This window comes from Megalops cyprinoides, chromosome 22 (assembly GCF_013368585.1).
Source record: "Megalops cyprinoides isolate fMegCyp1 chromosome 22, fMegCyp1.pri, whole genome shotgun sequence".
Lineage (NCBI taxonomy): Eukaryota > Metazoa > Chordata > Actinopteri > Elopiformes > Megalopidae > Megalops > Megalops cyprinoides.
Window position 1 is genome coordinate 19,103,594 of NC_050604.1, and position 21,750 is coordinate 19,125,343.

Below are 21,750 nucleotides of genomic sequence, written 5' to 3' on the forward strand. Positions count from 1 at the left end.
CCATACGCTAGGCAAACATGTTGTAATTTCCTAACTCCTGCAAATTGTTTGGTGGTAGTCGGATGCTTTCTGTTTTGTATAACTCAAGCCCCTATTCTCTCCATGTTCCAGGGAACCCGCTGGTAGGGAGTGGGCGAGGAAGGCTGCTGTGACTCCCGGAGTTCAGAGGCGGCGTTCCGAACAGATCCTGGTGAGAAAGTCCATCCAGTACTAGTACATGGGTACTCCCCATGCAACTTTTACATTTACCTTTTGTCTAGTAGGAGTGTATTCCTGTAAGTTAAGCATTTGCTAAGGTTTTGGGGTTGTTGCAGAGGTTGACTTGTTTCACTTGTTTGATTTGCATTAACACTACCTTTTCTACGGTGTGTAACATTTAGCCACAATACATGGTGAATACTATGGGCATGTTCATTACACTGTTTTGGTGTCTCCCTGTAACCCTTTCAATGATTTTGCTTCTCAGGTTCCTTGCAGACCGTTTCTTGCAGATACAGCTGAGCACTGGGTAAGTAGGACATGATCAGTGTTTTTGTGAATCATTGTCTGACCAAGACAGCATATGGATGCCTCTCCTTCCTCTTCATTTGCAGCCAGAGCTTCAGAAAAACCAGGAAAGACAGCCAGCTAGCCAATCAGGTCTCAAGCGGAACAAGCAGAAACGGCGATGGGTTCCGTTTAACCTCTAAATAAACAACAAATGTACATTCAGTTCCAGACGTAATAAAAAGAATTTTATTAGAATTTTGAAAGTTTGGTGAAGTCTTGGAATGCAAAATCTATTGAACAAAACATGATCTTAATAGCCTGTAAAAACAACTATATATCTGGCCCCAAATGGAAATCAAAATGATAACATAATAACGTACTGAGGTCTGACAGCTTTAATAACCTCAATAAAAACAGGAAACGTAAATCTTTCAAAGACAATCCAACATATCTGCACTCCAGGGACTTGATCTCAAGGTCAGCAAAGATGCCTTAATTAGAATATTTTCGCAGTTTGTTCAAAAATAGGACAAAAGTATAGTTACAGATTTAATGAAAGTTAGCCAAGTCTCCCCGGTTCCAGTAAGAAAATACTATTTCGTTAACGTCAGCCTGGTTGTTTCTTGCGTTCAGAACAGCAACCGATTATTCACTAGGTCGTACCGTTTCAAAAGAAGTCATCATGGCAACAACAACAAAAAAACGTACTACATATAATGAAATATTTCCACCCGTGGCTCGCTAACCAAAAGTAGATAGATTGACCTTAGCATCCAGCGCACAGGCAGAGTGAAGCTGTCAGGATTTCAGCGGCTGCTTCCCACAGCGACCAACAGGCGTCCTAATAACAGCCTCTGTGGGTTTTCTGGTTGTTGCTTCCCCTCACTTCCACCCGTAGGCTAGTTCACATAACTACAGTCAGGCCAGTCGCCATGGGGGTGCATCCCCGATTGTCTCTTTATATCCCGATGACTACATGGTATTTACGACTTTTTGTGCACCCCCGTGGATTGCAATCGCAACCCTCTGTATTTTCTGCCTGAGTACAGTTTCAAAGAGATGAAGAGTGGAATGAGTACTCGTTTTGTTTGTTTTAAAATGACAGCAGTTGTGCATACATTTTCTGCTCAGACCATGCAGTTTTATTCGTTGAAACTTCGATTACAAGGTGGAGCGAATATCTTTGTGTAGCTGTCATCAGGGTTTGTAGTCGTCACCCTGACGTCATAGTCATCCATAGCCGTCATGAAGCTTGGTCGCAGCCCCCCGGAAGAATTTCGCCAGCTAGAAACTCCTTCCATCACGGCATGACAGCAACTCCCACAGAAAGCGGTTTTCACTTAAAAGCCCGTTTCACCATCGGTTGCTCATAATCGAGAAGCGGCGTGAACAACTGACCTCGCAGCAAGTCCCGACAAGAAGACAGCACTAAGCTTGCCGATCCATTGTCCACGGAGGAATTGCGAATCTGACTTGCGGCTGCATCTTGCTTTTTTAAGACGGTAAGTTTCAAGTTTATGTTCATTATTAGTTTGTAGTACAGGTAGTCCACGTATATAGCTAGGGAACCACATCGCATACACCGACAGTTGGTAGGTATGTGCAGCCAATTGTAAGGGTGAAAATGTAGCTACGTAGCTACCTAGAAGAGTTGCTTTTACTGCATATTGAAGCAAGTTTGCGTTAACCATCTAGCTAGCTAGTTCTATACTAGTTGGCTGCAGATAGCGTAGCTAGGTTGCTGAACAACTTAGGTCGAGTTTGCTAGCTAGCTGTCTTTGTCCAGCCCAGCTGTCTTTGAATGCAACGACATTGCTGCAGCCAATCAATGGAATTACACTCACGTAGCGGTTTTCTTCTCTTGATGCGTGTTTGTTCGCATGTCAAACTTTTTTTCTGGACTAGCTAGTTTGATAGCTATTGAAAGATAATGTCTGGCACGCACATTTTGCAGATTTAAAATTGCTAACATACGCAATCATATAAGCAGCTCATATGCTCACGTAGGTTTCGAAATTTCTAAAAATCTAAATTTGGACTCGGCAAAAGGGCATACTTGTCCTCCGTTGTGTTATGCAATAAAGTAAGTGATTCGTTATCTCGGATTATGTTTTTTCCTTGCAATCAAGTAAGAACCCTGACCCTTTCATTAGACTTTAAAGACTTTTCATTTTACCAGTTATTGTTGCCTTTATACATGGTAGTTAATTCAGTTAATGTTAATTACCAACCCTTTAATAACAACGCACACCCTGTCAGCCAGTCAAATTCGCTAACTCATGCCAGCTAAGTATGTGCAATGATTTTTTCTTCCCTTCACAGCTCCAGATGTTCCAGATAAAGAGAATCTGTTGTATAGGTGCTGGCTACGTGGGCGGCCCAACATGCAGCGTCATCGCCCACATGTGTCCTGAGATCAGAGTCACAGTAGTAGACGTCAACGAGTCCAGAATAAAAGCCTGGAACTCGGACACGCTGCCCATATATGAGGTACGGTCACCGTTTGAACAATACTCTTTACCTTTCTGAGAGTTGAGGCAGTCCTTCAGTGTACCTGTGTTTTTGAGCTTTCCTCCCCTTTGCATACTTTCCTAGATTTGTGTCCCCCTCATCCCCCATGTATTTTCAAGTTTGTATTTGTTGCCCCTGATATGCCCATTTCAAATATTATATTCTTGAACAGGTGTGCATGAGGAGAGCTGATCTGTTTTGGGAATTTGTGCCAAGTTTTGTCCAGTCATTAACTTTATCTGACACTTTTGATACATGCATGAATTACTTAACAAGGCTGCTCATACTCATACACCAGTGTTGGTGAATTTGCCTAATTAGTAAATTAACTCAGCATAGTTGGTTGACACAAAAATAAACATACTTCCTAAAAAACCTCCAGGGGCCTAGATTTGCACCCCTGTGTTAGAATGAATTACTGTGCACAATGTGGTTAGCAGATGTCTTAACAGTGGAAAGTGATGGTGTCTCTTTCCTCCCCCAGCCTGGCCTGAAGGAGGTGGTGGATTCCTGCAGAGGAAGGAACCTCTTCTTCTCCACAGATATTGACTCTGCAATTAAAGATGCAGACCTTGTCTTCATTTCTGTGAGTGTTGGCCGACCAGTCAATGGATGAAGTAATGTGTGGATGAACGAATTAATAATCAACAGATGTTGTAGAAAGATGTTGTAACTGATTTGTGCTTGTTTATTTAAAACATTACAAAGCAAGAATAAAATAGACGGAGGCCCTAATCTCGTTCCTGTTTCGGCAGGTGAACACCCCCACTAAGACGTACGGGATGGGGAAAGGCCGAGCTGCAGACCTGAAGTTCATCGAGGCGTGCGCGCGGCGAATCGTGGAGGTGTCCGACGGCTACAAGATTGTCACAGAGAAGAGCACCGTGCCGGTCAGGGCTGCAGAGAGCATCCGCAGAATCTTCGATGCCAACACCAAGCCCAGTCTCAACCTGCAGGTAATGTACGTGTGTGTGTGTGTGTATGTGTGTGTGTGAGAGAGAGACATCAACACCAAGCCCAGTCTTAACGTGCAGGTGATCTACGTGTGTGCATACGTGCGTGTGTGTGTGCGCGTGTATGTGTGACATCAACAGCAAGCCCAAGTTGAACCTGTTGGTAGCATACAGTATTATTGTGTGTCAGTGACATCATTGTGTGTGTCAGTCACCTCTCTCACCACCAATCCCTCTATGAAGAGCTGAGGTGGTATGTTAATGTTTTCTGTTTTCATTGCTAATATTGCGTGGGTGAGCCTCTGCTCACAGGTAGAGGTGGGGTGAGGCGTGGCTTCGCGCAAATTAGTGTTAGGGTGCGACAATGCGATGCCAGCAGTAGGCGCGGCCCAAACCGGTTAGGCAGGGGGACAGGAATGGGCGAGTGTGGGGGGGGTGTGTCAGAGGCTGGTATATCACATATCGTTTAATCCTACCTGTCATGTGAATGCGTGGTAATCAGAAAGAGGGAGCCGTTTGGCAGGGGCAGGTGTTTTTCTCAGAGGCTATGGACATGACATCGGCTTCACTGGTGGTTCTTTGCTCCGCCCCCCCAGGTGCTGTCCAACCCAGAGTTCCTCGCGGAGGGGACGGCCGTGCGGGACCTGAAGGAGCCGGACCGCGTCCTGATTGGTGGGGACGAGACGCCGGAGGGCCAGCGCGCCATCCAGGCCCTGAGCGCCGTCTACGAGCGCTGGGTCCCCAAAGCGCGCATCATCACCACCAACACCTGGTCCTCGGAGCTCTCCAAACTGGTCAGCCCCTCGGGAGCACCCTCTCATGCTTGTGCTGCCCTCCCTCTCTGGGATTTGTAGTTCCTTTGCCATAGTCATTCAGCGTGGTAGTCATTCACACTCACTATGGTGTGCACTCTGCACTGCGCTTCCTGTGTTCCCTTCACTCTGCTGTGGCCTGTCGTCATGGCTGCGTTCAGTGGCCAGAGTGTCTCTGAGCATCCGAGGGGCAGACAGGAGGATAGGAGATAGGAAGCACAGGGCTTAACATTTTCAGGCTGGTTAAACAAAGTCTGCTCTCCCATAATGGCACCTCTGCTACATGTTTTGTGATGTTTTGTTGGTTGAACGCAGGCCACGGTCAACATTGTGTTTACACTGTTGTCCGTGTTATGCATTTTGAGTTACCCTTTATGCGTGCGTGCGCATGTGCTTTGAATTCTTTATCGGTCTCCTCTTACAGGGCTCTGGCAATGGCAGTTCTCCATAAGCATTTATCTGCAGCCAGTCATAAGGAAAAACTCATTTTGCTTCTAAATTATTGGCTGTTACGACCTTGCTGACAGGGAGCCAGACATGCCGTTGCCGATGTGATGCCTCTGGTAACCCCTGTGCGTTTCTGTTGCAGGCGGCCAATGCCTTCCTGGCTCAGCGCATCAGCAGTATTAACTCCATCAGCGCCCTGTGCGAGGCCACGGGGGCGGACGTGGAGGAGGTGGCCCGCGCCATCGGCATGGACCAGCGCATCGGCAGCAAGTTCCTCAAGGCCAGCGTCGGTGAGTGCGGCATCGAGCCGCCGATCAAAGCGCTGCAACCAAAAAAAAACATGGCTGCCTTACGGCGATGCAGGGGTTGCGGTGGACTCGGGGCATCGAGTTCGTGGCATTTTTAATCTGGTCTGTGGGCCTTGTGTTCACTCTGTCTCTGCTCCAGGGTTTGGCGGCAGCTGTTTCCAGAAGGACGTGCTTAACCTTGTGTACCTGTGTGAGGCTCTCAACCTCCCAGAGGTGGCCTCCTATTGGCAGCAGGTACCGCGCACAGCTCTGTCCTCTTTCTGCACCACACACAGCTCTGTCCTCTTTCTGCACCACACACAGCTCTGTCCTCTTTCTGCACCACACACAGCTCTGTCCTCTTTCTGCACCACACACAGCTCTGTCCTCTTTCTGCACCACACACAGCTCTTGTCTTGTGTCTTTTGCTGTGCACACCTCTGTCTTCCTGTCTCAAAACTGCAGCATCATCCAGACAACAGCTTATTTGCACCTTGCGCCAAATTGTACTCTGGAGTGTTTGTTTTGAGCACATTGTGATCAAACGCAAATTGTCATGGGCATTCCCATGCACGTTGTAATGTCTGCTGTCATTATGTCAATATGACCTCCACTGTACCGGCGTACTCTCTGTTATAACTGTTCAAGGCTAAATAGACTGCCATTGATTCCTTTGATGGGTTTTGATGTGGACTGCAGAGAGTCTGACCGCAGGTCCTGTCTGTTGCTGTCTGTCTCTCAGGTCATCGACATGAATGAGTATCAGAGGCGGCGCTTTGCCTGTCGGATCATCGACTGCCTGTTCAACACCGTGACGGGGAAGAAGATCGCCCTGCTGGGCTTCTCCTTCAAGAAGGACACAGGAGACACCCGGTACGCTCACCATCTCTCACCCAAGACATGAGTCAACCTCCTCTCTCCCCTCCATTCTACACGCACAAGAGAGAAACACACACACAAGATAGCTCTCTCTTGCTGTACTTTTGCTGTTAATGATAAACTTTTTCTGGGTGTTATGGTGACTGTGCAATTTTATGCTACCAGTTGAACTTTCTCCTGCTTACTCTCCCAGCACTTCACCTTTTAGCCACAAACTGTTAAAGGCAGTTTTGTATTATCTTCAGTGGGGATGTACTACAGGATATATTTAACTCGGTTGTGCTGGGTTAAAAAAACAGGCTGCCCCAGTATTATCTGACCGTATTGGGTGCAGTCAGACTGAGTTAATGAAATGAATAACCTGTCTTCATAAACTGTTTCACAAACCAAATGTAGTCAACTCTTCTGAATACCCATGATGCCTTTCATCTCCAGTGAGTCATCCAGCATCTACATCTCCAAGTATCTGATGGATGAAGGGGCGAAGCTGCACATCTATGACCCCAAGGTGCTAAAAGAACAGATCATCCAGGACCTATCTCAGCCCAGCATCTCAGAAGACAACCCAGAGAGAGGTGCGTGTGTAATGGGAAAGCCTCATGGGGGACGACCAGGGTGCTGCTGAGAATTGGGGAAGTGCTGCTTGACATTGGAGCAGGGGAAGGGCTGTTGAACAGGTTCCGGGGGTTTGGTGCTGGGACGGGACGGTTTGAACCCTGCAGCACTCTCCCAACCGGGATTCGGAAAGAGGGGAGTTTCTTAAATCACAGCTGAAGATTGTCTTTGTGTCTTGTGCTCAGGAAATAAAGTTTAGTTTGCTTTGGGACATGTAAGTAGCATGTATAGTTAACTAACTTGAGCAGTGAAGCCATGGAGAACTGAACTGCAGTGTCACATACACACAGACCTGCAGGAGCTGAGTTTACCCCCCCCAGTTTATCTGGGGGCAGGTAAATTGATGCTGTGTTGACGCTGTCTTTCCGTGCCCAGTGTCTGAGCTGGTGACGGTCACCAAGGACCCTTACGAGGCGTGTGAGGGGGCCCACGCCCTCGTCATCTGCACGGAGTGGGACATGTTCAAGGTGCAACCCCGCCCCTCTCCATCTCGCGACCCCGCCCCTCTCCATCTCTTACTCACTAGCTGGCACTGAAATGCCAGCCACTCTGCTGTTCTGCCTGTGGCCTGTCAGCATGCCAACTCCTATAGTAACAGTAAAACAACACCATAACATCACTGCTGTTAATTATCAGAGAGTAGTATTATATGGAGTATTCATGAATCACAGTTAAAGCTGTTCGTTCTCAAATTAACAATTTGTCACGGTGAAAAACACATTATTGTGTGAATTCATCCATGTGAACATGGCAGAGTAATTGTGTTTTCATTCTTTGAGCATAGGCCAGCAGGTGTAATGTATTACTATTCCTTTCTACATACCCCTTGCATGTTGCAAGGATCTTGAACAAATTCTGTATTACTTTGACAAATGATATACTGTATAATGACTGTGTAAGTATAAAATACAAGTTGCCATTTTGGTGGTATATGGGCAGTAGCATGTTGCTTTATTATTTGTTTGATCCATGTAGGAGCTGGACTATGAAAGGATCTACTACCAGATGCTGAAGCCTGCCTTCATCTTCGATGGCAGACGAGTGCTGGACCACCTCCACCCCAGACTGCAGAGCATAGGCTTCCAGGTGTGTAAGCCAACCCAGAAATAACACAGAATGGCTTATTCGGTGCCTTTAATAATGCTAGCGATAACTACATATACTATATGCATGTCTGGCCTTTGGATTAGTGGAGGAAAACTGCTGAATTCATAAATCCAGTGTCGTTAGTTTCTCAAATCCTACAGGACCAGGAAAATCAGCAGGAAAGGGAGAGATATGTGCAGGAACTTTAGGTCATTGATTCCCAAACTGGGGTATCCGTACCTTGGTGGGTACATGGACTGGGGGTAATATGTAGAGGTGGATTTCAATCAGTCGCTTATTTTTTTTTTTAATGCGTGCTTCTGGAGTATGATATGGGCACACAATGGAAAAACCCATTGTGATGACGAGCATCATTTTCATTGTTACAGTGTTATATGATTGTAATCCACGTCTTTGACCCTCCCTCAGATTGAGACCATCGGCAAGAAAGTGACGACGTCCCGCATCCCCTTCACCCCCCCAGCTGGAGTACCCCGAATCAGCCTCACCGAGCCCCCGACCAAAAAGGCCAAAGTCTGAACCACCCCCCAACCCCCCATCTCCCTCCCCAGGGGCCGATCACTAAAGCCCAGCTCCCATTACTTCACACAAACATTACTGACTGATTCAAAGTCACATTTCTTACCTCTACCTTTCAATTGCAAGTCTGTCATAAAAGACATTCAAACAGGAAGAGCAGGCAGCCCTGGCTCTGCTGGTCGCAGGTTCTCTTCTGTCATATGTCACCTTCCCATCATCCTTTGCTGCTGCCTCGTCCACTTGCCTGCTTGGAGAAGTGTGAACGTGTCCAAGAATATTCCCTTTTGCCTTGTAGTGTCATCTGTATCTTCTCCTATTACCCTCCAAGAATCATGCACTTATTCACTGTGTATTTTTGTAAATTTTTCAGTACTGCTGTTAATGAATCATTAGTGTTTGGACCGTGCAGTATTGATTTGTCTCGGTTAGTGTGCAATTTGTCAATCATGTCAGAATGATTCGTCACGAGAATGCTCTCTTAACCTGTTAGAATGTGATAGCTGTGAGCCACACTTGTACATGAATTCAAATTCTTTTTTTATCAGAATAGTTTTTTAACGTATCTTCTTCCTGTTGTACAGGATTTTCAAATTTGCTAAAACAAAATGCCAATAACCCAATAGTCTGAAGGAAAAAATAAAAAGGACCAATACATTTGAACGTGTCTCCCTCTTACTCAATGCTGTATAACCACTATTTCATTTTACGGCCACGTCCTGTATGAGTTTCCAGCATGGATCTCCTGCAGAACACAATTTCAACGTCACTCATTTTAACATGCTGCTAGGCACTATGGGCTTGACTCACAAATGAATTAAATGCAACAAAAGAAACAGCTAATGCATTATGAAAGTATAATTTCCTTTTTTTAATAGTTCATTTCATGTACATTACTTATCTAGTTATTCTAAAAGATTACAAATGTGCCAAATGGTCACCAAAACATTTCAAGCCATTTAAAAGGACATACTTGTCTAAATATAGTCTGAATATCTTGACACATTTGCAGTTCCATATCAAATTTGCAGGGTTACTGCGTTAATCTGTAGCCTTTGTGTTTTAGTAGTCTAGTCTCTGACAAGTTAATGTATTCGATTTGTTCAGTTTTCCTGAGCTGTTTTCTCCAGTAAAGCTGAAGGACCAGAGAACAAAGCGGTAACTTTAATGACATTCACATGAATGTGCAGCTGCTGTGTGTGTGATATCGTTCCACCTGCTGTCAGTCAATCACTGGTGTGATCCAATCAGAAGTGTCCACAACAGAGAAAACACTTTCGATTGGTTTTAAATAGAGTTAGCCACAGCACACAACAGCTCCATTCCTGAGTTTCATGGTGGTTTGCTCTCTCATCACATTGTTACTTTTCCTGTCTATGGATTACCATTCGGAAAGAGAAAGTTCTGTGAGGAGGAGCCTGTCACAGCCTGAGAGCTCAGACAAGCCCTTCACAGTGACATCACTCCCTCATAAGCAATATTAAAGTGAGGTGGGGCTCAGTCTTCTGGTGGAACAGGATATTTTACCTCTTTAAGAGAGTGTGGTGATATGTTATCCTATGTGCGCCATGGAAACCAGCCTATCCCTGTCACTCCCAACAGAGACACAAGTCACTTGTCAAATGATACAACTTCTTAGGTTGCAATTGCGCAATAGGATGTAATACTTGATGCGGTATTATATAGTGAGCCACAACTGTTGTGTGGAAGCTGTTACCATGCATCCCCAGATAACCCCACAGAGAAGACATGGAGGGCGCAAATAAATATATAGAGCCTAGACCACACCCACTCTCTCAGCCAAAGATCCTTTACTGTTCACAGAAAACAAACACTCTAATGGGTTCCCCACATTACTCCAATGCCTTTGTGCGCTTATGACCAAGTTGTGCAGTTACAGCAGTATTATTGTGTACTTGTTATAGAAGCATGCTGGCTGTTGTATACATGTATGAGTACTTATTTCTGGTCTGTCTAGATACTGTCCTATTGAGTAAATAAAAGTAAGGATCAGAACAGCCAATGAGTGAGACGGGGACAGGTTGGGGAGTCCTAGTGCGTTTGGAGGTGCCTCTCAGTTGGGGGCAGGGAAGGACAGATGTGGCTATACTGGGGTCAGGCGGTTCCGTCTGTTGGGGGCAGGGAAGGGCAGATGTGGCTGTTCTGGGGTCAGTTGGCTCCATCTTATTCAGATGCAGCCTTTCTCTTCTCAATCAGATTCTTCAGGAAGAATTCACCTGTGGGATGCAGTCACAGAGCCCTCTGTAATCATCCTAACAGGAGACAAGACTATACTCACATTACGTGACTATGAACACTTTTTAAAATGTAACCATTGTTTGAAAAGTGGCATATATAATTCTGTTCAACTCATCTGAGGTTGTTTTAAGATTCTTGCTATGGAGACGCAGGAGACTTTGGACAGAGGGAGGAAAGAGAGACAGAGTATAGAGGAGAGGGGTAGTGTAGGGAAGACAGAAACAGAAACAGGGAGAGCTTAGGGGAGTGACAGAGTTCGGAGGGAGATGCACCTGCTTTGTAGGAGGAGCGGACAAGCGGTCCACTGGCTGTGTAAACAAAGCCCATCTCCTGCCCAACCTTCTCCCAGTGCGCAAACTTCTCAGGGGTCACATACTCCTCCACCTGCGTTTACACACACACACACACACACACACACACACACACACACACACACACACACACACACACACACACAGGATATATGACGAAAGCAATTTAGCAGTCACATAGTACCTTGCACATCAACATTCCAGCCAAGAACCCCAAACAAATTCCTTTAAATTGAGTTCTTACTAAGAGAAGCAAGGGCCTACCTTCAGGTGCCGTTTTGTGGGCTGCATGTACTGTCCCAGGGTTAGACAGTCTACCCCTGACTTCCTGAGCTCTGAATGGACACACAACAATTAACCTTTATTTAATGTGCTGACATTCTAAATGACACTGTAAGGCAGTGTGGAAGTACATATGTTTACCTCACGAAGGGGAAAGAGATCATGTGACACCCAAACTGCGGAATACTGCCACTTCTGAACCTAAGGTAGCTTAGTGAAGACTCCCACTCTCCGTTACTGCTTCAGAAAGCTGTGTGTAATTACCGGTCATAGCCTCGTGGACCTGGGCATCAGTCTCTCCCAGCCCCAGCATGATGGAGGTTTTGGTCAGGATGGACGGGTTCACTGACTTGGCGTGACGCAGGACGCTCAGTGATTGGTCGAAGTTGGCCCGCGGGTCACGCACGTGCCTGTGGTCAGAGATAGCCACCACAAACATAGTGGGACTGAGTCAGTCCGTGCTCTGCACTGATCAAGCATTCAGCGTCACAGCAGTCAAAAATAATAACAATTTGTCTCTTTGCGCCATCTGCTGGATGGATCTAGTATTGCAGGCACCAGACAAAAGAGGGGAGGAGCGTGTCCCCTGGTGTTTTTTGTCCGTTATATGTTACTGCTATCATTGTAGGGAAACATACTCTGTTCCTAAAATTCAACTACTCAGTAGAAACATTAAAACCAATTCAAAAAAGGTATCTTTAATGAGCAGAAAAGTGCTGACCACCAACTGACCCATTAAGACTGTAATAAAAGTGGAGGTTTTTTGAGGCTTGTGGCCAAATTGGTTCATCTAAAATTCATTTCAGTGCTTGTACATGGTAATAAAAGCTCTAGAGTGAGCAAGTTCCATTCACACCTTAACTTTACATTAATGTTCTAAATAGATCTCCATGGCAGAGACACCACCTACTGGCCAGACAGATGTCTTTCCATTTCATATCTCCGGTTTGTCCTTCCTCCACCTTTTTCCACATAAGTTTCACTTTCACCTTTGACCACATTTTCCTTAGTTTCTTGCTCTGCTACTGCCCTCTTGTGGAGGGTTTGCTTTTTAATTTTTTTTTTTAAATAAATTGCAAACAGAATGACCTCCATTCTATTTGTCAGGGGTCAATGGGCTCTGTTACTTTAACATGAGTGTTATTTCTGACCTCTAACAGTATCCATCAGATTCAATCCAAAGCCATTCAGGAGGACCGATGGTGGAACTGTACAAAAGACTGCACTGCCGCTGGTCTGAATGTAATAAGGAGTTACTCTGTCGATGTTCCTTACTTTCCTTGCTAGGTTTAGTTCTGCTCACTTCCAGGGCTACTTTCGCTCTTCCACAGTGTCACTAAAGCTGTAACCGTTACGATGCTGCAGAAAAGAACCGGATAAAAAGGTTTCAAGAGCAAGGCAAAGGAGCGTGAGGGGGCGAGAGGGGGCTGGGTGGACAGGACGGGGGAGGAACAGGAGGCTGGCCGTACCTCTGCAGCTGCCGCACTGTCTCCACGTTGTGGGCATAGACATCCAGCCCCGATAGGGCGATCTTCTCCACCGCCACCAGGTCCCCTCTGAAGTCCGGGGTCAGGCACTCCACCAGGATTTTGGGGTTCCTGATCAACAAAAATCCCAAAACATTCTACTGCCTGTGCTGTGGCTTCATAGAGGATATGGGGTTTAGAAATATCTAAGTGGCATAATGGTGGGGGGAAGGGATGAGCAACAATGGTCATGCACTTAACTCTTAGTATTTGTCTGAACTAGCTCTCTGAATCTACCCTCTGAAATATAGGGTTCTCTTTTTCAAAGGCCAATGGTATATTTTGGAAAACTTTAATGGATCACATTATATGAGAGCATAATCAATCTATAACTATAAAACTATAATCAAGCCAAACTCATTTAAGAGTGTCTGAGGGTTTCTTGAATACAGAGATGCGCTAAATTCAGTCACAGGGAGAATTGGTGTCCCTAAACCCTGAGGCTGAACTGCCCGAGTTCCTCACCTCTCCTTCAGGTTAGACACTGTCTTCGCAAAGTGCTCTGCTCCTCCATCAGCAAGGTCTGTAACACAAGAAAAACGCAACCACCACAGGGTTTATGAACAGAGCATCTGCATGTCAATATCCCCACACACACATACTCACGCTCTCACACACACACATACACACAGACACTTGTCTCTCCACCATCACTGATATCTAGCACGTGTGCATCCCCTACGTGTTGCTACACGCTGCTGGTGTGAATGGGGTGAGTTAGCACCCCCCCACACACACTGTGCAGTAGACTGTAATCCAATCTCAGACGAAGGGCCTTGCGTTCGAGGCTCAGTGTCACTGCTGTCATGCTCACCGTCTCTGTCCACCGAAGTCAGCACCACGTAGTCCAGCCCCCAGGCCGCGATGGCCTTGGCCGTGTTCTCAGGCTCGTTAGGGTCCAGAGGGGGTGGCTTTCGGGCCGTCTTCACCGAGCAGAACCGACACCCCCTCGTGCATGTGTCTCCCATCAGCTGCAGCAGGGGAGGAAGGAAACACAGTTAGTGTACTCGGAGAGCCAAACCTTTAGCTGAAGCAAGGCCAAAATGTCACCACAACCTCAGTCCTGCTACAACAGGTCCACTGCTAATCCACAGCCAATGGAATCACTCAGGAGCTCCCTTGTTATGACACGGCCATCACATACTGATTTTTGTTGATTTGGTTCAACTACAGGTCCATCAGGGTAAGAAAAATATTAGCAGATATTACAACGCTTATTCAAACCGGAGACGAGACACATAAATCAATCACCACTTTGTGGAACCGGGTTTACCACCCCTCGAACAACAGTGTTCAGCTAGTTAAAGGAACGCTGTGCTGGAGTGCTGCATGGAGACCCCAGCCAGAGATCGGAGAGCTTTACCATGATGGTGGCGGTGGCAGTGGCGTACTCCCCTCCACCCCAGCACTCTCCGATATTGGGGCACCTGGCCTCCTCGCATACCTACAAAAAACCACATAAACACAGACAACAGAAAACAAAACACAGATCTGAAACACTACAAGCTCAGACATTGGATACAAATAGCTCGGCTTCCTCACTCTCGTCATTGAAGTCACAACTGCTGGTCAACCCAAACATTGAACACCACAAACCAAAATCAAACCCCCTCCCTCAAGATTCCAAAGTGAGACTAAAGCTCAGTAAAGCTCCGTCAGTTAAGAGCATGCAGAGGTAAACCGGAGCCACGGCAGTACACTCACTGTGTGCAGGTTGAGGTCCCGCAGGGTGTTTTTCAGCCTGTTGTAGTTTTTGCCAATGGGAATCTCTGTCTTCAGCCAGGGCGGCAGCCTCAGTCTAAAAGGACCAACACACACACCTGTCAGAGGCCCGGCACAGTGATGACTCTGAGAACAGGTGGAATAGCATACTAGAATAGACCAGAACAGCACAAAACAAAACCTTATGCCTCACAAGTAGAAAACAGTCACCAATACAAGCACAAGAATATGACATGAAAGGGAAATATTAATTACAAAATATCAAACAACAGTGAGATACATTAGAACTGATCATTCACAGTGGCCAAAGCATAAAAATCTATTCTTCCTGAAAACCTTTTTCAAACACGCTATGTTACGAGTTCAAATGCAGTTCAAGTTGACGCAAAGTTCAAGTTCTTTGTGACATACAAAATTCTCCGAATTTTCTATGACTATACAAAACTCTTTCAAGACAATTTAGGTAATATATTAATTTAGTAAATAAATTTGTAATTTTAGGGAGTGTCTTGCCTGAACGTGAAATTAAGAGGGGTATTCATGAGTTCTGGCTGAATTTCTCAGCTGCTGACTGGATCTTATCAGCACTGAACCTCTTCACCCATTGTAACAGCCACAGTCCAAAGTCTTACGTCTAAACAGCGTCGTGCAATGTTTCAGCGGAATCAGAAAATGTAACGTATCAGAGAAATACTTAACGAGTAATGCCCACCCTTAAAAATGAGCATATAATGCCATAGTTAGAAATACCATACAGACTTTATCAAAGGATGCATTCTCCATTGCAAGTACGTTGGGTCATGCAAATTTACACCTGAGATATCATATTAACGGCCATGAAAGGTGTTTATTTTCTGATCTGGTAGTGCCTTACCGCTCTCCCTTCTGTCGCTTGAGATTGCCTCGGTATTCTTCCCAGCGACTCTTCTCTGACAGTTCCCCGGAGATGAAGTCCTGCAAATCCGGTCCGTCCTCGCTCAGCTCCTTCTTTCTCTCCTTTAGCGTCGGCGACGATCTGGCCGCGGTTGTCACACCGTTAGCACAAACCTATAGCACGCACAGAGAAACAAACACCCCACGGAATCATTGTATAATCTCGCAAAGTGGACGACAGTCGCCTGTAAAGCCAATTTGCGTAACGTCTTCGCTACGAGCACCGACTGTTCCAAGTCTGCGACGTCTATGATGATACGCGTGGTTAGCAATAGTTATATTATTCACTCTGTAGGTTGCCAACTACACATGCAAGACATATAGCTACTTAAACAAATAATGTCACATATCTAAACAAGCTTAGCTAACTAAAACTAGTTAGTTGATTAGGTAACACGTTAAAAACAGGCCCAAGTCAATGAGCCACCTTAGTTAACGTTATACAGCAAGCTATCTATATAACTGCTTTGCAAAGTTGGCAAACCATCAAAATCAAAAGTCAAAAGATCCACATACAAGAGGTAGTTCGAGTCGCCTGGATTGCAACCACAAGCGACCACACGAGAACCGACCCGCAACAAGACAACTGTTCTTCACCAACGCCATGACTTTGGTTAGCTGACTACGTCCGTCATTGACAACACTCAAACATTCTCGTATCGATTGCACAGGTCTGCTGGTAGCTAATGCAACTTCGCCACTGACTTAATGTGGCGTGGAATAAACCAGATTTAGTTTTTAAACATGTTAACTCTCTTTTTCATTCGGGTGATTTTCAAAACAAACCAAATGACATACAATAGTGCAGCGTGTTGTCTATTTAAAAAAATATATTATTCATCGTTACGTTGAATTTGATCTTTCATTGTTTGGCCATGTCTGGGGATTATGGGCCAGAAAAGATGACGTAACAGGAATGAAAACTACAACTGCGTAATGACGTCCTTCCTTCTTCCTTTCCTCAACTCCCGGCGAGGTAAGAAGACGGAGTCCATTGACTAGACGAATTAAAATCCACTATAATCTTTACTTTAATACTTTTGCAGCATATTAAAACCACATATTATAAGGACAAGTGAACCTCAATCGTCGTCACGCTACGTGTATTAATGAAATAAATCACCGATTAAGTTTCATAAAACTGTTTTTGCTCTTGTGGTCTGAGACTGTTTATCGGCCTCCTTCCCTGCGCCATACTTTGCATGTGTCAAGATGGTCGAATTTTTCATAGTCAGTGTTAGCATTTCAAGACTTACACAGTCATGTTTTAACGAGTGGTGCAGTAACAGCTTTGTTCATTTTGTCAGAACAAAACGGTGCTAAGCATCGGTTGTTCGGTGAACAGTTCGCATGACGCCCATCACTTGACTCCGTGGCGAGCGCAAGTAGCTAGCCAACTAGCTGCAGTAGCTAACAGGACGTATTAGTTGCTAGATTGTACACATTTGAAAAGCTAATCTTGTTTGAGAACCTTAATTGTTAGAATATGTATTCACCGTGTGAAGCTGGGTTCAAACTTCGATCACCGGTTAGCATAATTGCTAACATCGAGACTTTTTTGTTGCCGTCTAAATCGCTAAACGGTTAACGTGTTCTGTGTGTGTTAACCCTCAGAATGAAGACCATTCTCAGCAACCAGACAGTCGATATCCCCGACAACGGTATGTTTTGAAGAACGAGTCTTGCTGTTAGACATCGTAGTGGTTAGCACAGTTTTGTCTGAATTTCTGCAGTCTTAATTAAACTTCGTGTCCCACAAATTTTAATCCTCCCTGGTCTCCTCTGTCACAGTCGATGTGACGTTGAAAGGGAGAACGGTGATCGTCAAAGGACCACGGGGTACCCTCCGCAGGGAGTTCAACCACATCAACCTGGAGCTCAGCCTGTTGGGCAAGAAACAGAAGAAGGTAAGGCCGTCACTGGAATGTGCTAGACTGCTCTGATTTTCATTTCTAGGGTGTCAGCAGTGAAATTAGTGGTGTTTAGGTTGGCAGCATTTAGTGGAATGATTGTAACTGCTTCTTTGAAAAAGTGGTGCATTCACATCTTCTGGTGTTTCCTTAGCTTCGTGTTGACAAATGGTGGGGTAACCGCAAGGAGCTGGCCACAGTGCGTACCATCTGCAGCCATGTCCAGAACATGATCAAGGGGGTCACAGTGGTAAGTGGCTGAAGAGGCTCATCCTCGGACATGCAGTCCTTATCAAAGATGTCCTCCCCCCTCGAAGGGCTGGGGATGTGCAGTTAACCTGACAGATGTTGGACAGCTCCAGGCTGACGGCTCTGAATGTCCCCTCAGGGCTTCCGTTACAAGATGCGATCGGTGTATGCCCATTTCCCCATCAACGTGGTTATGCAGGAGAACGGCACGCTGGTGGAGATCAGGAACTTCCTGGGGGAGAAGTACATCCGCAGGGTCCGCATGAGGCAAGGTGAGTGAGCTGGGCGTCTTCTCTCAGAATCCATTCACTGACCCTCCGCTGAACACAGAAACTGAAGCAGTGCGTTTCTGCCACGGAATGCCACTGTTGCTAGCTGCTGAGTAAGGGCTGTGTGTGTACCCCTTCCCTATACTGTTAGCAGACTCACTGGCCCATTCAATGATGTCAGACATGCACATTCAGGGCTCTTTCAATGAAGGGGTGAAAGGGGCAGTCTAGGAGTTGGTCTCTATGGTGAGTCTCATTGTGTCTACCCTGTCTTCCCCACCAGGTGTGTCCTGCACTGTCTCCGCTGCCCAGAAGGACGAGCTGGTGCTGGAGGGCAATGACATCGAGCTGGTGTCCAACTCGGGTGAGTCCCGGGCATGTCCTCTCAGTGAGGGAGCTGTGTGCGGATCGTGATGCTGAGACAGGCCCCGCCCCCTCAGAATGGCATTCCCGCACATGCCCACTATTCCGGCACACTGGAGTAGCTAACAGCATAAAAGGACACGTTTGGTTGTGCATATGTTGTGATGGAAAGTGTCAGAGGAAAGTTGAAGAACAGTTGAGGAAATGTTATTTAACCAAGTTAGCCACTGAGCCCCTGTGGTCTCTTTGCGCTCACAGTTAAATGCATTAATTGATTACTTAAGTGTCTCACCCTTGGAAGGTTTGACTGACTTGTATGACATGGTTTAAGAGGGGAAAATGCACAGCAGAAATGTACACAGTCTGTGCATTAACATTGCTTCCTTGACAGTGAGCATTCAGTTAAGATTCAGTCAGTTAAAAGTGAATTGCATGACAGCCCAGACCTATTGCCTCAGGGCATGATTGCTGCGACACTGGTTTAAGCCCGTATTAAGTCTTACTACATTTAATTGTTCAGAGGTGAGAACGCATAATGTGTTCAGCAGACACGGAGAAAGTCCTTCCCAAGCCTGCCTGTTTTCTCCCTGCAATTCCTTCTGCTTAAGGGACATGGTCTGTCTCACTGCACAGTGGGCTGTCTCTTTCCTTTTGATGTGGAAAATAGGGAATTCAGCTTGGTTCTGAGGTTGTATTCACACAAAACCCAAGTCTGGAGATCAACCTGAATGAAATACCTGTAGTGCTGACATGGGTGTCCTGTGTTATTTGTGGGACACCTATGCCATCTAACTAAACATGAACTGGCAAAGATGAGCAGCTTCTTGCAAAGATGGGCAGCTCATTGTGTGAATAAGACCTTTGGGGTGCTCTATTTCTTGGACTTTCTGAATCTTATGTGCTGCATTGCCTGATGTTTTGAACATGCCATTTCCCTGGGCTCTTACTAGTGAAATGAATGTTTTCTGGACATGTCTCAGACCCCATCTTGTATGTTCATGAGCACCTGTTGGGTGGTGTTGAAATTCAAAGGTGAAAACATACAAATTAATGAAACAATGTGTCAGGTTTAACTAATGAATACAAACATCCCAAGAGACTTGTCGCATTGATATCCTTGACGTGTGACTTGTTTTAACCACAAGCCATGCAAACGCTACTGGTGGTTGCAATACCCTGCAACGATCCTCATGTTCCCCTTTCAGTAGGTGTATACAGTCGGGGAGTATGTCTCTTTGCATCAGACATGCCTTAGTGCAGACCCCCCCCCCCCCTCACCACCACCACCACTCCTGTTGTATCCATATAGCCAATTCCCTACACCCTCTAGTATGAGCCCAGATGCCTTTACACCTCTTAAATCATGCTGACTGTATCCAGATTGTTGTGATGGTGTCTGTCCCCTCTCTTCCCCCTCCTCCCTGCTTTAATCTGTGCCCTGTGATTGGTGACTGGGATCCTCTTTGCATGCCGCTTCTCACCACCCCAGCCTCTCTCTTCCAGCCGCTCTGATCCAGCAGGCAACCACAGTCAAAAATAAGGATATCAGAAAGTTCTTGGATGGTATTTACGTGTCCGAGAAGGGAACGGTAGTGGAGCCGGAACAATAAGCCCTGTAGAGGTTAGAGTGTGCCCTCGAGCCACAGAGGCTCTTTCCATCCCTTTGTTTTGTTTTTGTCATTATGGTGTCTGTCTGTTCCTCGTGTCCGGCTTTTTTCAGATGTGTATTTAATTGTATTGAGGTCCACCGGATCATAACTGACATCTACTATATTTGAATGCAGTCAGTGCAAGGTGGTTTTAATTGTGCAAGATTTCTACATTACAGGAAGAGAAGGGAAATGGAGCTCAGCCAGTTTGAGCAGGATAACGGCTGTGCATATTTGAAGCAGTGTCCTCTTTGGAATCTATGATTGCATGTCTTAAATTTGCTCTGTTAAAACTTCCTTTAAAGCCGGTAGATATTGTAATGTCTGTGCATGTAAACTATTGACAAGATTACTCTTAGGTCCCAGATATTTTGATGTCATTTTAATTGTTGTATAAAGGAAAGAATGGTCATGGTTAATCATTTTAAGCAGAATTGACACTTAGCCCATGTCCTGCACTTATGTGAATCCCATAATTGAAACCCTTGTTGAAACACTTGGAGGGAACATTACAAGACCCCCTATTGTACAAAATGGGAACACCCCCTTTCCCCTCCCTGACCTCCTTGCGGTTGCATGCTGCCTGTTCTCTGGTCTCATACCGCGTTTTTCCTTTCTAGCTGCCCTGATCCAGCAAGCCACGACAGTGAAGAAGAAGGATATCCGCAAGTTCCTGGACGGGATCTACGTCAGCGAGAAAACTACTGTGTTGGAACAACAGGAGGCTTAAATCTGTCTCAACTGTCAATAAAGTCACTTTTTCAGCCATACAAACATGGTGGTCAGTAGTGTCTGATTAGTGGTGGTACATGGTAAAGGTGCTCTTGGATTTTAAGTGAAACCTGTTCTGTGTAGGTACAGTTAAATCATGTGGCAATGGAAGCGATGGAGTCAGCTCATAACTCTACAGGACAAGCAAGTGAGAGAAAGTAAACTGGCAACACCACAAACTGCATTCCTTTGGTCTTACATTTCAAGTACCTGAACGTAGCTACAGTTGCGGCTGGGTAGCATAGTTTCATTCAGGCAAGTGGATATTGGAATAAACCCTGTGCTCCAAAAATGTAGTGCCAGTTCCTGGTCACTAAAATGGCAAGCTGACATCAGTGTTATATTATAATAGGAAATAAGACTAGAGAAATGAGAAACAGATGCTGGGGGTCTGCCCTCTATTAATGCATTAAAGATTTTTGTCTTGAAGACAGCTGATAAGCTGTTCCATGCCTTTTTTATTTTAAGGTGAAATCTTGTGATGGACTGAATTATGGTGAATTAGAACAAATATATATCAATCTACACTTATGATAATTATCTCAGTGGAGGTGATAGCTGGCATCAAAAACGTGCTGAATTGACACTTCATTTTCCTAAACTGTACACACACAGATACAGGTATTTAAAAGTCAGGTGACCTACACTTTTCCTCTTGGTTGCAGCACTGTCTTCATTTCCACTTTAGTGACACAGAAAGCAGACAGCCAGCCAGCATCAGCTTAAGGTCTGGCCCCAGCTGTCTTCACCCTGTCTCCTGCTCACTTCTGTGGAGGTGTTGTGCAGCATCAGCAGCCTGAGGAAAACTAACCCTCACAATTTCACCATCAAGCACATCATGTCAAGTGCATCTTGTCAATGAACAGACTTTATTTATTTTTTTTTTAAAA

At 45.5% G+C, this 21,750-nt stretch overlaps 3 protein-coding genes across 4 annotated transcripts; 2 read left to right on the top strand and 1 right to left on the bottom strand.

The window, feature by feature from the left end:
* Positions 1–1,630: 1,630 nt before the first annotated feature.
* Positions 1,631–8,630, top strand: ugdh (UDP-glucose 6-dehydrogenase). Its single transcript, XM_036517079.1, has 12 exons — positions 1,631–1,991; positions 2,812–2,979; positions 3,485–3,586; positions 3,756–3,956; positions 4,550–4,747; positions 5,355–5,502; positions 5,660–5,754; positions 6,242–6,372; positions 6,814–6,953; positions 7,369–7,460; positions 7,969–8,079; positions 8,509–8,630. Exons 2-12 carry the CDS (start codon positions 2,818–2,820, stop codon positions 8,617–8,619), a joined length of 1,491 nt encoding a protein of 496 aa, XP_036372972.1. The 5' UTR covers positions 1,631–1,991; positions 2,812–2,817; the 3' UTR covers positions 8,620–8,630.
* Positions 8,631–9,550: 920 nt separating this feature from the next.
* lias (lipoic acid synthetase) lies at positions 9,551–16,300 on the bottom strand. The gene is made up of 11 exons (XM_036516824.1): positions 16,166–16,300; positions 15,591–15,763; positions 14,699–14,792; positions 14,358–14,438; positions 13,809–13,965; positions 13,460–13,517; positions 12,938–13,066; positions 11,733–11,878; positions 11,451–11,521; positions 11,148–11,259; positions 9,551–10,853 (listed from the first exon to the last, which is right to left on the bottom strand). Exons 1-11 carry the CDS (start codon positions 16,253–16,255, stop codon positions 10,801–10,803), a joined length of 1,164 nt encoding a protein of 387 aa, XP_036372717.1. The 5' UTR covers positions 16,256–16,300; the 3' UTR covers positions 9,551–10,800.
* A 932-nt stretch (positions 16,301–17,232) lies between these two features.
* On the top strand, positions 17,233–20,863 carry rpl9 (ribosomal protein L9). 2 transcript variants are annotated; one of them, XM_036517143.1, is made up of 7 exons: positions 17,233–17,310; positions 17,441–17,556; positions 17,714–17,809; positions 17,948–18,080; positions 18,361–18,441; positions 19,944–20,061; positions 20,710–20,788. In XM_036517143.1, exons 1-6 carry the CDS (start codon positions 17,265–17,267, stop codon positions 20,048–20,050), a joined length of 579 nt encoding a protein of 192 aa, XP_036373036.1. In that variant the 5' UTR covers positions 17,233–17,264; the 3' UTR covers positions 20,051–20,061; positions 20,710–20,788. The 2 variants fall into 2 exon arrangements, with proteins under 2 accessions (XP_036373036.1, XP_036373035.1); XM_036517142.1 differs by lacking the exon at positions 19,944–20,061 and having other exon boundaries at positions 20,710–20,863.
* The last annotated feature ends 887 nt before the right edge of the window (positions 20,864–21,750 follow it).